This window comes from Electrophorus electricus, chromosome 10, assembly GCF_013358815.1.
Source record: "Electrophorus electricus isolate fEleEle1 chromosome 10, fEleEle1.pri, whole genome shotgun sequence".
Classification (NCBI taxonomy): domain Eukaryota; kingdom Metazoa; phylum Chordata; class Actinopteri; order Gymnotiformes; family Gymnotidae; genus Electrophorus; species Electrophorus electricus.
In genome coordinates, this window is record NC_049544.1 from 8,562,779 (window position 1) to 8,578,123 (window position 15,345).

Below are 15,345 nucleotides of genomic sequence, written 5' to 3' on the forward strand. Positions count from 1 at the left end.
CCCTCTCCTTCCTTTAACCCCCCCACCCCCACCCTGTCTTTGCCCTTGTCTCTGCTCCCCCCCATCCCTGCCTGCGTCTCAGCTCCCGCTCTCCTGCGGAAGGTGACAGGTCTCAGGAAGGATCAGCAGCCCAAATGTCAGCTGCATTAATAAAGAACAATTAAAAGCTGCATTAGGGAGGCAGGCAGTGGAGCGCCGGGCTCTGGGCGCCGGCAGCTCGTCTGTCTGCTGCCTGAATGCCAGTGCGGTGAGAAAGGGCAATCGATAGTCCTCTCTCTCCTGCATACCTGCCTGGCATGCTCTGTGCACGGGAGACGCTCCTCCTCAGCACCGCCGGCCGGGTGGACGAGGCAGGGCAGGGGGCGGGGCCGGACGCCCAACAGACACATTTGCATGTTCCACGTTCCTGTACAAAAGCAATCGGGGGAGATGGGCTTCAGGAGTCCACTCACTTTGACCGGCCTTGGAAAAGTCGGAAACACTCTCTGCAGTTCCAATCAGACCCGTCTTAGCACAGCGTACAAATGAGTTTCAAGGACCTTCATTACCCTCTGTGCATGAGAGGAGACTGTGTAAAATCTCCCCCTTTCAATTATGCTCTGGCTGGTCTCTCCAACAGGTGGTGTGTGAGAAAAGTCTTGGCCAGGGCGGGATGACCCTGCGCTCGCTAAGGGAGGAGGGCTACCAAGCCATCTTCATTGGCATAGGTCAGTGTTTGTATTTCTTTTCATCCTCTTTTGTCTGTTCATTGCATGTGCACACATGCTTGTACACACACACACACAGAGGCACACACACACACACATATACACACTTAAAAACACACACACAAGCACACACAGATACACAAAGTAAGAATGTGAGACTGCCGAAAGCCTTTTGTGTACATGTACACACACACACACACACAGTCAGAATCTGAGACTGCGGCTTGTCGACCAGGCAGCCCATTCCTCTGATAATGGCTGCAGACGATTTGCTCCACAATAGGCGCTCCCTCAGAGCTCAGCCTCCGCCAGGAACCCCATTCGCTTCTCATTTTCCTTGCTGAGCCGCTGTGTCCTACCAGGCTAAGCTAAGGGCGCACGCTGGGGCTGCCCGCTGCGTCTCAGCGGTGGACGCCTCGCTCTGCTGACAGGTCCCCTCTCCCCATGCCCCTCCCCCACTGAACTGTTCACCCCTTTCACTTGTTGACCTGAATGCTCTCAGGCATCATACCTTATCAGCAGTGCCCAGTCATAACATCCTCCTTTATTCTGTCTATAAGTAGAACGCCCGCCGCAAATCGCCACGTACAGTTAGTGTCCACATTCTCTTTTGCCTTTCCTTTCCACGCTCTCTCTCTCTCTGACTATTCTCATGTATTTCTTATTGTTGACAGTCAGAACCTCACGGAATATAATACATGACCTGGCATTCTGGATCAATTTCTGATGATCATATTGGTCTCCCAAAGTTCGCGCATTAGTTGAAATCTGCTCCGCAGCCTGGGTGTTCAGCGCAGACCTGCTCGTATCGCTGTGGCTAGCTGCACTTTTTCATTTGTCTTCTCACCCCACTGGGGAATCTTGATGTCCTGCACATCCTTAGATATATGTCATCAAATTTGCTTTTATCCATTGAAATGAATCACTGGGGTTCTTCTTTAAATTACGATGCATTTCAAATTATAATGCCCACATCTAAAAATTGTGGAAAAATGCTTACCAGCTTCATTTAGGTTTGTAGAGTAGAAAAAAAAAAATCCCTGCTGTCATATATTGATCTTAGAAATTCAAATGTTCCCTGAAGCAGTCTCTTTGTTTGTCTTTTGTACTGAATTGACAAAAAAAAGGAGGTATAATTCATTGTGTCAAAACGCTCCAAGACTTTTGATACCAGCTCTCTAATTATGGTGACTCGTTTATGTGAACCATTTTGGGATTTCTCTTTACAAAGGGATGTAAAGGAATTTCAATTCCCAGAGAAAATGAAAGTGTGGGGTGTTTGCAATTAATTTCTGTGATTTCACACTAGGCCTTTACAGGCTTTTAAAATGTCATCCCCAGCCATGATTGACATGCAAATCTCTTCCTGGCACTGGGCTAAATGGGAGGCGGCTTGAGGCAGACTGATAAGGGCATTGTTTCTGGGCTCTAGGCTTAAGAAGCTGACTCAGACATTCGGTTGCTTTAACGATGGAATGAACCCTTTAGCTGCCATGCTGTGCCGTGCACAGTATTAAAATTGTGCAGGGTCTCGTGTCACCTTTAGACCCAGTGGAGTTCAACTAAAGAATGTTCAATTGAACAAGTACAACATTTCGAGCATGATCTGGTTGAAATGAATTGTCAAGCAATAAAATGATACCGAAATAATGCAAGCACACAAAAAGGCACAGGAACAGGTACATAAATGGCTGAAATAGCCACTGTTCTTTCCTTTTTCTTGGTCCATTAAGTTCCTGTCTGTTAGTAGGATAGCTTCCGGTATGAAGGTGGCTCTCTGTCTGCTGGCTGCATAACTCAGAGAACCTAATCTGTGTGCAAGGGGGAAGAAGAAAGAATATGAGTTCTGTCTCCCAATATACCACAGGCTTGCCTTATAGCCCACTGTTCATAAAAGGAGGCACAGTTCCTAAAGGGCACAGTACTGATCTTAGAACAGTCATTTACTATGGCTTGGAGGTGGTTCTTGATCTTAGCAACGTGAGATGTGAACGATGGAAGAGCATGGACCAGTTTTAACAAAGGAAATCTTAGTGGGGCACTGCTAACTAGAGGGTTATAGTATGGAATTTAAGTACCGTTTCACAGACACAGAACATTTTGCCTCTTGTGAGCTTTTAAAATATTACCTTCTCTGTTTAACTCAAATTTCAATCTATCACCAAACACTGTTCGAAGTATACATATACTGAAATATGTAAACCTGGTTATCATCCTCTATATTATAAATAACCATTAGCTCCATCCGTCAGGACATCGTCCTGAAATCATTTGTAATCTCCTTTATTGTAGTAATCAATGTCCTATCCCACCAGTCTTTAAAATCAGAAGAGCTGTCCACGGACCTGCTTGGACCCTGGTCCAGTGAAAACAGTATCACTAAATTCAGACACATCGTTATTGGACTGTAAGACCTGTACAAGAGGATGGAGTGTCAGTACATATGCTTGTGAATAGTCTGCACTCAGCATATATATATATATATATATATATATGTGTGTGTGTGTGTGTGTGTGTGTGTGTGTGTGTGTTAAAGAAATATTAGAAATAAGGAAAATATAAAACATTAATATCAAAAAAATGTTTTAAAAAAATCTGTGAAAGAAAACTGCTGCAACAAGGAGAGGAGCAGATCAATGCACAGACACATAAAAAGCAGAATTATACTGAGCACATCAAAGTTATACATGTTCAGACATGTATAGAACTAATGAAAGCTCGTTGATTCGAAAAGCCAGACAATCAATACTGCTTTCCACAGTGATTACTACCTCTTGGCAATTAGTCAGTATGACATTTTATGTTATGCATTACGCAAAGCCTTACGGTTTTGCCTGAAAAATCATGCCTTGAAAATCTTTCAAATCCGAACTCAAAGGATGTGAGTCATGGTCGTTTTGTATCCATCAGAAAGCAGAAACCCAGTGACATTGATTAGCTTCCATACAGTGGAGGGGGGGGAGCCATTTTCTGAGTTTATTCTCTTTGGGACTCCAAAGAAACCAAGGTTAATGAATATGCCAGAAATAGGGCATTTATTGCCTGGGAGATCTTTATATTTGTTAAATCTTAAAGCACTTAGTGTGAGCCGGCATTACTTAACATCATGGCCTTTGGTTCCTTGTTCATCTTTGTGCAATTCATAAGGGTGAGTAGGGTCAGGGACTGCTCACTGGATGAGAGTCAGAGTAGGCTGAAGCTAGCAGAGTCCCCGCCCACCAGCACGCCTCCTCTTCTCTGATGCTCACCGATAATGCATGATTAACGAGCACAAGCTGGCTCGCTAGTCAAGCATCCCCAACAGATGATTTATTGTTTTTGATTTTTCATAAAGGGAAAGGCCGGAGCGCATGGACGCTTCCAGTCGGCTCCAGGCGGCTCAGTGTGGGAATCAGAGCTTTGGTGAAACGCCGTGCAGCTAGGGACAAATGGAGATGCATCGCGTTCAAAAACAGTTGTCACAGACTGGCGTGCATCCGCTTAAATGCACGTTTTCAAGGCGCTTCGCTGACATTTCCTCTGTATTCTCCTCCATTTTTACATTTTTTCCCCACACTGAATGAAATGACTGGAAAGGTTAATGTGCCATAACTTCTGGAATCTTCTTCACTAGCATAAGCAGGGTGCTTAGAAGACAGCAGCCTTGGGGAAGTTGCAGGTTCTTGTGTTTGTTCATATTATTCATGTGCTGCTGGTCATTTTTATGTATGAGAAAGTGTTAGAAGATTTGCTGCACCTACCTCTTCTTTTAATAAATCTCTCAGAGGAACCGTGCCAGTGGCCATGCCCAAACACCCAGCATTTAAAGTGAGAGTCTCTCCCTACTCAAGGACACCAGGGCATGTTCTTTTGAAGATCCTAATAACGTGACACATTATTTTAAGCTAATTTGCTCCAAAACTATCATCTATGTCATTATAATGGTAGCGTTCACATCTGTAACTGCATTAGCTGAACAACTGTAAAGCACCGACATCTCCAGTTTGAGAAAGTGGCAGGATTTTATTGGTCCGTCATAATAAATTCATAACAAAGGTCCTTTCCTCATCAGTGTTGCTTTCCTACTGAACGGTGTCAGGAGCATTGTGAGTCAGGCATCGGGCCCACTCCGTCTCATCCTTTTATTTTCAAAGCTTATGTGTGTAACTCAGTGTTCAGACCTGTTAGATGCTCATGTCTATACACGCTGAGCTCTTGTCTGTGAAGGATGTGGTCCAACTGTAGTTCTCTTTCTACAGCCTGACTCCTATTCTATATCAGTAATAACACTCATGCTTCTTCTTCGTATGGGCAACATTTAAGACATTCAGACATTTAATATGGCAGTTGTCCAGTATAGATCACCTCTAACAGGGCTGGCAGGCTGATTATGCGGTTGATAAGTGATTCTCTTTCAGAAAAGAAAGGCAGGCTTGGCTTGGCATGACTAACTTTGAAACACTTGCTAATTACTGCGTTATTGATGATGGCAAAGGTGTGATTTTGTCTTGATGAAATGTGGCTACCTAATTACTGTATGATTTAATGACTAGCTTTATTAATAATGAGTGTAACTTTCTTAATCATTGGGTGCACTTTCATCTTGCAAAAAATCATGACATCCATGTTTTGTAAGCCAAAAAAAATGGCTAAATTAAGAATACGATCCCTAACAAGGTATGTGGGAGGATGGATTCATCAGGATATCATGCCCTACGCTGCCATGATGTGTACAAATTGGGCAAAAAGTGGCTGAGTGGAGGATTAGAGACAGTAAAATCCATTAAATCATGCTGTAATGCAGAATTTTGCCAGGATAGTTTCTTGAAATCAGATTAACACTGAAGCGTATACAATGAAAGCTAATTGATTTTGACAGAAGACACTGCTGTCTTCCCTCCCTCAATCACTTAGTGGACCAGGATGTGGTCCTTTGGCTTTCTCCCCACAGCTCATGTTTCTGTACTCAAGAAATTTCCGATTCTTTGCAAAGACTCTGTAATTATATTTGAAATGGATTTGTATCAGGTAATAATCTGTAGTTGCTGCTTTTAAACTCCTAAATAAATCTTCCATCCAGAACATGAAGCCAGGGCACATCCTCGCTACCATCTTGCGTTTCTTTTGAATGGAAATGATAATAACAGGTTATGACAAACCAGAGGCTTTGTTAGACATTCCTCAAGCTTATATTTAAATATTGCTCCCCTCCTAAAGCATGAGCATAATGACAAGGTAGTATGATGAGGTTAATGGCAGCATACAGAGCTTAGGCAGCTTGTGAGCTGCAGCCTGGCACAGTGATATCCGATACCACCTCTCGCCGCTGGGGTGATATCCGATACCACCTCTCGCCACCGCCTCAGGAGTGCGTTTACCGACGCCTACGTATGCCGGCCGAATGCAAGGAAAACAGGAGCACAGGGATGTGTTGGGGCAAGCTATATTTAAAACCAGAGTGTAAAGAGAGAAAATGGAGAGAATTCTGGTGAAGGGAGCTGAAAATGGGGAAACGAGCGTACTGCGAAGGATGCCTTGTCCGGACATGAGGGTTGCGCTGTGCAGTGCATCCTGTGTACTTCTATAGATTAATAATTTACTCTTTTTTTTAAATGCATTGCTTGAGTGGAGAAGGCTGTTACATTTCATAACTATAGTGGGGGAAATCAGACCTGTCAACCAGTTTAAATGTCTGGAGGGGAGATTTTTTTTTTTAATGTACAGCTTGTATTCATTTCAGGGAGTAATAGCAGTGGAGTGCTGATGGTATTTTCATGCTGCTTTTCTGCAGGTTTACCTCAAGCTAACAAGCACAGGATCTTTGAAGGTCTCTCTATGGAGCAGGGATTTTATACCTCCAAGGATTTTCTCCCACTAGTTGCCAAGGCCAGTAAACCAGGTAAAGACTCTTAGAAATTAGTTTGCTCATAACTTTTACCTATTGACTCCTAAAGTGCATTACATAAGCCCTTTCAGTGCTGCAAGCCTAATTTCATAGCCTTGACATCTTTGGAAGTGTCTTTGTAAATCCAGCATGAGTGGACATGTCCATAACCATTATACAGTGGAGTATGCAGTGTATGCGCATACACAGAGGTTTATTAGGTTTTTTTTGCATATTTGTGTGGGTGTGACCATGTGCATTAGTGTGTATATGTATGTGTGTGTGTGTGTGTGTGTGTGTGTGTGTGTGTGTGTGTGTGTGTGTGTGTGTGTGTGTGTGTGAGACAGAGAGAGAGAGATTGTTCATTTCTGCCTTTTGGAAGGAGTCTTTTATGTCCCTTTGTGCAGCAGATCCAGGAAGGCCTGAGCAGATCACATGCTGATAGATTCAGTGGTGCCCATTATCACATGTTGAAATCAGCTGCATTGGATAGAATCGGTAGTCATCCGTATCAAAGATAAGAATAAAAAGGCAGAGCGAAAGGTGCAGGCGATTGAGATTACCTAGACGAAGACATTCCCCCAAAAAAAAGAGGTTTGGCAGGGCTCTGCCTCTCATCAGAGCAGAATAATTCGATAGTGCCATGCTGTGTCTGCAGACTGCAAAATGCAATTTTACACTGCCTTAAGTACTAGTGTCTGCTGAGCCGTTGAGTGGGAACGGTAACTGGGTTTTCCTTTTTCTCCCTCTCCGGCTGGTCTCGTGTCTGGTGTCTGGGGGCGGGATCAGGGATGTGCTCCTGCCGCTCGCCTCTGCCCCAGCTGTATGGGCGCGTGGTGGTCCTGGGCGCGGGTGACACCGCCTTCGACTGCGCCACCTCCGCACTGCGCTGTGGAGCTCGCCGCGTCTATGTGGTCTTCAGACGTGGCTTCACCAACATCCGCGCCGTCCCAGAGGAGGTGAGGAGACAGAGGGGGACCACAGAGGCGGGGAGAAGGGGGGATCGCCGTGAGACAACGTGGGGAGAAGGGGGGTCGCCGTGAGACAGTGTCGGGAGAAGAAGAGAGAAGAAGCCAATAGCAGGCAGCAGCTTATTAATATTTGGTCTTGGGAGGGGAGTGTCAGACAGAGGGGTTATTAAGACATCCATGAGAATGTCCTCGCTCTTCCTGACCCACTGACACCTCTCCTAAGCCTCTCTTCCCTCATTTATTGCAGAGACTTGTCTTTGCTTTTAGGGGGAGATTACTGTCAAAAGTACCCCCCTCTCAGGCTGTGGAGGGAGAGAGGCATCAGGCTGCTGTACACTTCCTCCTCTCTGGTAATGACTCCAGTCAGCTAAAGGAGAGCTCCATTTAGGCTCTGCTTTGTCTTAGCCACCACAGGTTTTAAGGGTAAAAAAACCACAAAAAAAAAAAAAAAAAATAGGCCCAGAAATTGTTGTTTTTGGGTACAATTCAAAACTTGCCTCTGGAGTGAAACTGGTGTGTATCAGAAAATCATGACACTTCCTTAGTTCTCCAAGTTCTTTCACTGACATCATGAGTGAAAAGTTATCCTATTTTATATTTCACTGGAATATGATGTTCCTTAGCTGAGTAAATGAGTAAAGTTAGAAAAGTACAAATCAATAAAAAATACAAAGTAATATAGTAAATGAAGAAGTCTATTCTTAATAATTCTCCAAAGATTACTTTTGTCACACCTTGTGTTGCCCTTATCTGCGCCCACCTCACGCTGCCATAGAAACGACAGAAATAACTAAAATAAAAAAGGAAAAGTAGGTAATTACTTTCATCTGTTTACATTCACCTGCCGAGACCCTCAGCAATGCTGCGTTCCTCACCTCCAACTAATTACGTTTGTTTATAAGGTATATTAAGTTTAGGGCTCTTGTAGGTGTAAGTAACCTTCCCGGGAAGAGGAGGGGAAAAAAATCACACGAAGTTATGTGAGCAATGTGCATCCATGTGAACAGCCGAGGCAAATACTGATGAAGAGGAAGCGGCAGCCATCATTTGCAAGCCTGCAGTTGTTTATAGACCTATCTGAGGAACCCAGGACCTGTCCTTTAAGTGACCCTGTTTGTGGGATGGTTTTCATTAACGCTTCAGTAAAGTTCCTATTTTGGTTACACAAAGTTTTTTTTCTTTATTTTTTAACTCTTGTTCAACCGTGTTAAAATCCCCTTTGCCCTTTAGTGAGATAAACAGATTCCTCAGCCCTTCCTTAGGTTAGAAATGAGAATGCCAGGGTATGCCTTGGCTTTGGATGGCCCGGTCACGGGAATACATACTCCTCAAGCTGTTCTCCGTTTCACACTCACACGTTGCATGTCTGGTTTCACTGGCCAAATAATGGGCCCCCAGCTCAGAGCCCAGGGGACAGCTGAACGTAGCTGTTGGGTGTTGACTCCTCTTCACCGTCTGCGCAGATGGAGCTGGCTAAGGAGGAGAAGTGCGAGTTCCTGCCCTTCATGTGCCCGAAGGAGGTCATGCTGAAGGGAGGCCGTGTACATGCCCTGGAGTTCTGCCGGACTGAGCAGATGGACGAGGGCGAGTGGGTGGAGTACCCAGAGCAGGTCATCCGCCTGAAAGCTGACTTCATCATCAGTGCGTTCGGCTCTGGGCTGACCGACCAGACAGGTGCGTTGACTTATTTCACACGAGACTATGCGAGTCACAGCTGGAGCGCATCCCTGTCTGCAACACTGCAATCATGCGTGGTCATGTCATATATTCTACTTCTTTTATATATGCATATATTACTACATGTGTGTTCAAGAAGTAAACACATCTATTAGGTGTGGGGTTAACTTTCTTTTTTGTTTTTTTGTTTTTGTTCCCACATGACCAGACTTTGTTAACCACTTATATAGCGCCTGTTCTTTCAGACCTCTGTTAAGTTGTTAGGAAGCCCATTTTGAAATAGATGCAGCCGTTCCACCTGTGTTGTCGTAACGCCCTGTTTGTTTGAGTTAGGCTGAGTTCTCCTGGCTGCCTTGTGGTGCCAGTGCTCTCTGATGAAGTGGGCGATGGTACATTTGAACAGGTGTCCCACTGTCACCAGTAATCCACTCGCTTGTTTTCATGGCAACCGGAGAAGTTGGAAATTGCAACTTTGTATAAACTGTTGCTCTTTAAGTGCCAGCGTGACATGAGTGTTTTCTTGGGGCAAATGTACTTTGACTTTTTTTTTTTTTTTTATCATCCTTCCTCTTATGTTCTGTTAAAGGCAAGAACCGGTTCAATGCCGAGGTCAGTAAAAGATGCGAGGTCCCGAGCTGGTAAAAACACAGCGTGTGCATCTTTGGCATTTATTTGGCGTGGGTCCTTTTCTGCGTCCCTCTTCCCTGGTGGTGGTGCAGTGATGGATGGCTTGAAATGAGGTTTCCGCACTGAGTAAATGTGGAGGAGCGTGTGAAGGAGGGATTAGCATTGGGAATCCCACAGACAGCCTCCAGGAGCAAGCGCAAGTCATTACAGGTCTGTCGCACCTGGAATTATTCATGGGGAATCTTACTAATGTGATAACGCAGAAAGGAGACGACATTCCCATTAGTACTGGAGAACACTGTGGCAGTAAGTGCCTTCACAGTGTCACTTTCCCCAGTTTTAGCATAGCTTGGCCCATTGATCAGACAGCGAGCAGTAAGTTTTAACTCTTAATATGTTTATGCATTTTTGCAGTATATATTTTTTTATCAGTTAAGTTTCTCTTTGATTGTATTGCGTGTTCAGTGGAGCATAAAGCTTTGTGAACATGTCTTCTCATTGGGTCAGGACCTCAACCATATACCAGTCAACCCAGTTCTCCTGCTGCCAAATGAAATGTACCGTAGTATGAACGCACCCTCTTAGAAGTAGGGAGTGTGTCGTTACCGTCACCATTCAGCTCCGCTCCGTCTCATTGAGCAGCAGCTCCTGCGATGGTCCACGGGATGCTGGGCACCAGGCGTTGCCTGCCAGCAGCGCTGCACAAACTCCTTTCCTGACACATTCGTGAAGTTTGCTAATGAGATTACAGCGGTAAAGGGCACACCTGCTATGATTTTCAATTAGGGTCACACCGAATAAACAAGGAGTAATGTCACTGAGGCATGGCGCTGTCCAGAGCTGACCGGAGATGACGCGTTATCCCAGTAATGAGATTCATCCTACACAGAGAGTGGGAGCTGTACACAGCTGGTCACCCAGCAAGGCCATTACCCTGCCCTCTACAGCGGAGTCGATATGCTAATGCACATCTCCACCACTTAAGCAAGCAGGAATGCTGCATGTTTTACATGATTTTATAATTAGCCATGGCTGGAAAGTACATATTTATTCAGGCAAATGATCACAATGTAATAAATATGGGTGGAAATGTAAAATGATCATATATTGTGTGTTTTTTTAAATGTTTTAAAATTTATTTATTTATTTTTATGACAGGTCATTATGCCGACTGCATTCCTGCTTATTCTTAGTTCTCCCCCTCTGACCCTGACCATATAGTATTTAATCTGAAAATCTTGAGGCTGTTGAAATTAGATATACATATGACATATGTGCTGATAGATTTGTTTAATCCATTTACATTTTATTGAAGATAATTTCTTTTAGCTTTTATATCTGAGTACATCGCATTATTTCATCATGATCATATGTACGAGATTTTAATTCTACTTCTTACAAGATAATAAGAGTAAACAGACTGTTAGAGCTTCTAATGTTCTTTTGTTCCCATAATGCCTTTTTTATTCCAAACATCTCAGAGTGTGCTGCACCCACTGTACTATCAGCTCCATCCTCTCTAGTTCTTAAGAGCTCCACGGCTCAGTGTCCCAAAAATGCTGAGAGCTGATCTTTTTTCTTGCTCAGCACTCTGTGTTCTTTCATTTAAGAAATATGAATTACTTACCTACTCAAATATCTCTTCAGAAGGCCAGTGGAGGCGCAGCAAAGAGTCGCTGTCAGAATAGCTGACACAGCTGGAAAAGCTGGCAAGTGATCTAGTGGGTCGGCCCACTGTAGTGAGCAGATGATTAGATCCCTGGCCACACTGCGTTTTTTTTTTTTCTAGAGGAGAAAATAGGGGCCGGATTATGATGGAGCGACACGTAAAGGGGCAGTGTCACTCCAGCCGAGGCTCCGCCTCCACCCAGCCAGCCAACCAAATATCCATACATCAGCATTCTATTAATCCACACTTGATGGGTAGCGATGGAGCACTCTCCTGAGCCAGGCTCCTTCCCTGTTCATTTTTGTCTCCTTCACCTGTCTTTCCCCACGTGAGTCTCTCCTCTCACTTGGGCTCTTTCTCTCTCTCTCTCTATCTCTCTCTCTACCTTGCTCTCCTGCACACTCATCACAATACTTTCATTGCAGGCAGCTTCTGCTGGTGCTTATGGCGACTTGTACATGGCAAATGCAGATATGCTATGCGATGGCTTATGACAGGAACACCAACTGTTTTTTGTATGAATGCAAATACGGTGTAGCGCTCCAGCGTTTCCCAGTGTGAGAACAGCCTGGTGAGAAGCGTCAGGATTAGGTGTTATGTCTAAAGTTCCGTGGAGACCAAAAGACAACATTCTGTGTGTCACGCTCAAATCCCTCATAAGATCCTTTTAATTGACTGTTTTCACATTAGAAGTAAGTCAGTCCAGTGGTACAGGCAGAGTGTGGAGCTTCACACTCAGCTCTTCAGTGCTGTTTAGCCAGCATGTCTCCCATCCAGCATGGATCCCTCTGGTTAATGGGGCCTGGCAATCTACATCTGCCACTGAGGAGTAATGCTCATGGGTAGTGCGTCTGTGTGTGTGTGTGTGTGTGTGTGTGTGTGTGTGTGTGTGTGTGTGTGTGTGTGTGTGTGTGTGTGTGTGTGTGTGTGTGTGTGTGTGTGTGTGTGTGTGTGTGTGTGCGTTAGAGATACTTTACTTAAGACCAATCTCTTAGGAGTATGAGAGCCCTAACACACTCCACTCCCTCTCCTGAGCAGAGGAGGCATGGTAGAAAAGAGGAACAAAGACAATTCCCTGTAGTGTGTGTGTGTGTGTGTGATTGAAATAGGTTAAGTGAGGCTGTTAGAGAGGTCTAGGTGATTTTAGAGAGCTCTAGACAGAGAGAGACAGAGAGAGAAAGGGGACAATCAGCATTAAAGGCCTAATTTCACCCATAAAAGCTGATCACTCTCTCTCTCTCTCTCTCTCTCTCTCTCTCTCTCTCTCTCTCTCTCTCTCTCTCTCTCTCTCTCTCTCTCTCTCTCCTGAGCAGACCTAGCTGCCCACAGGGGGAGTTCAAGCCTTTGTTCTTAACATTACCTGTTTAGTGCTACTCAACTGTATTTAGCTTATTGTGGTAAAAATCTAAATGCAGGTTGTTGGTTTTTTAACACATTTTAGGTTTATTGCACCACAAAATACATTTTCGTCATAAATCCCCTGTTAAACAGAGTATATATATATATATATATATATATTTGTGTTTAATGTTTTATTTTATTTGGTTTTATTTTATTTTGTGATTGTTGTTTTTACTGCATTTCCTGCCTTCCCATCTGGAGGGAACTTAGGCATATAAATGTGTCGGAACAATTTAGTGTGTATGGAATACAAAGTACCAAAAATTAGAACGATTTTGTTGTCTGACATTCCTAGACTTCATATGTACACCTACTGGTATCAAATAAAACACTGTGTTGAATGGTCGAGAAGGTGAAGCTTTTTCAGTAATCCTAACATTGTGCAATAAATCTTGCTAACCCATAGATCTGTATTTAAAATGTCCCCATTGATAAATGTAGACCATCATCCATGCTGAAAAGCCCAGCCTTTGGAAGATGAATTGTATAGGTATGTGTGTGAGGCGAGGGGGGGTCATTTTATAATGTAGATCAGTTTGACAGAGTATCTCCTTGCTAACATTGCTAGCGGTGAGTGAAATGCATCAGGGGGTGTTACATTAACCAAAGGCGAGCTGTAGAGGAACAGATGCCCCACTTGTCATTTGTCTTGTCAGAGACTTCATATTAGTCTTGCCTGTGGTTTCCAGTCTGTGAAGCTCTGGCGGGGCCTGCTCCCCACGTGCCTGTTTCTTCCTCTTCCTCGCCATTTTTTCCCTAATACCTCGCTCTCTTTTTTTAGTCCGCCTGTCTTTCCCTTCAAGGGTGTACTTAAATATCCCTGTTCTTGCTTTCTTCTTTCTCTCTTCTTTTACTTCTCTCCCTCACTCATATCTCTCTCTCTCTCTCTCTCTCTCCCTAGTGAGGGAGGCCATGGCTCCCATCAGGTTAAACAGATGGGGACTTCCTGAGCTGAACCCAGAGACCATGCAGTGCAGTGAGCCGTGGGTATTTGCTGGGGGCGACGTGGCTGGCTTAGCCAACACCACCGTGGAGTCAGTCAACGATGGCAAGCAGGCCTCCTGGCACATCCACAAATACTTACAGGTGCCCGACGTCGCACACATGCACACACAGACACACACAAATGCACACATATGCAGAACTCACACTGCTGCATATGCAAACAACCATGGATTAATTTTCACAGCTAACACATAACCACACCCCCAAATGCGTGTATTCTTACACGCACCCCCAAACACTTGTTTTTGTGCTGATGAGACCGAAACAGATGTTACCCTGATTAAGTGTCATGTTAAGATCAAAAGCCAATGGAAAGGGAGGATTTGGAGAGTTGATTAATTATGAAGAGCTTTACATGTAATCTGTGCAAGGAGAGATGTGATGGTGCTTGATACAAAAGCCTCTCAATATCTCATACTCATCTAAGTACATTAATGAGTACATTACAGTCATACTCATCTGAGTACATTAATGAGTACATTACACTGCTTCATACTCATCATAATAAATTAATGAGTACATTACACTGTCATACTCATCTGAGTACATTAATGAGTACATTACACTGCTTCATACTCATCATAATAAATTAATGAGTACATTACACTGTCATACTCATGAGTACATTAATGAGTACATTACAGTCATACTCGTCTGAGTACATTAATGAGTACATTACACTGCTTCATACTCATAATAAATTAATGAGTACATTACACTGTCATACTCATCTGAGTACATTAATGAGTACATTACACTGCTTCATACTCATCATAATAAATTAATGAGTACATTACACTGTCATACTCATCTGAGTACATTAATGAGTACATTACACTGCTTCATACTCATCATAATAAATTAATGAGTACATTACACTGTCATACTCATGAGTACATTAATGAGTACATTACAGTCATACTCGTCTGAGTACATTAATGAGTACATTACACTGCTTCATACTCATAATAAATTAATGAATACATTACAGTCATACTCATCTGAGTACATTAATGAGTACATTACACTGCTTCATACTCATCATAATAAATTAATGAGTACATTAGACTGTTTCCTATTCATCTGAGTACATTAATGAGTACATTACACTGTCATACTCATCATAATACATTATGCGTATATTACACTGCAGTAGAGGAACAGCACAATAGCAGTCCCATGGCTTTTTACAGTGAGCAGTACCTGATGACGGATTTACCAATCCAGTCTGTCTCTGACATGGCCTTAAACCTTACCTTAGAGGCCCTGGCAATAGAAGCCCACTCAGATTAGTAGTGGGGGGATCAGAGAGGAGAGAGAGAGGGGGTGAGGGGGAGAGACACAGCGAGAGAGAAATATTGAGAGAAAGTGAGAGAGAGAAACACTTAGCTTTGTCTTAGCTCTCTGGTCCAAGGCAAGCAGGGC

The 15,345-nt window shown here is 43.7% G+C and overlaps 1 protein-coding gene across 1 annotated transcript in view; it reads left to right on the forward strand.

Annotated features, from left to right (window-relative positions):
• dpyda.1 (dihydropyrimidine dehydrogenase a, tandem duplicate 1) overlaps positions 1-15,345 on the forward strand; it is a 112,771-nt gene that overhangs the window by 35,734 nt on the left and 61,692 nt on the right. Inside the window, exons 8-12 of the mRNA XM_027016151.2 lie at positions 620-707; positions 6,478-6,585; positions 7,360-7,529; positions 9,005-9,215; positions 13,817-14,001. Coding sequence (XP_026871952.2) covers positions 620-707; positions 6,478-6,585; positions 7,360-7,529; positions 9,005-9,215; positions 13,817-14,001 — 762 coding nt within the window. The remainder of the gene's footprint in view (positions 1-619; positions 708-6,477; positions 6,586-7,359; positions 7,530-9,004; positions 9,216-13,816; positions 14,002-15,345) is intronic.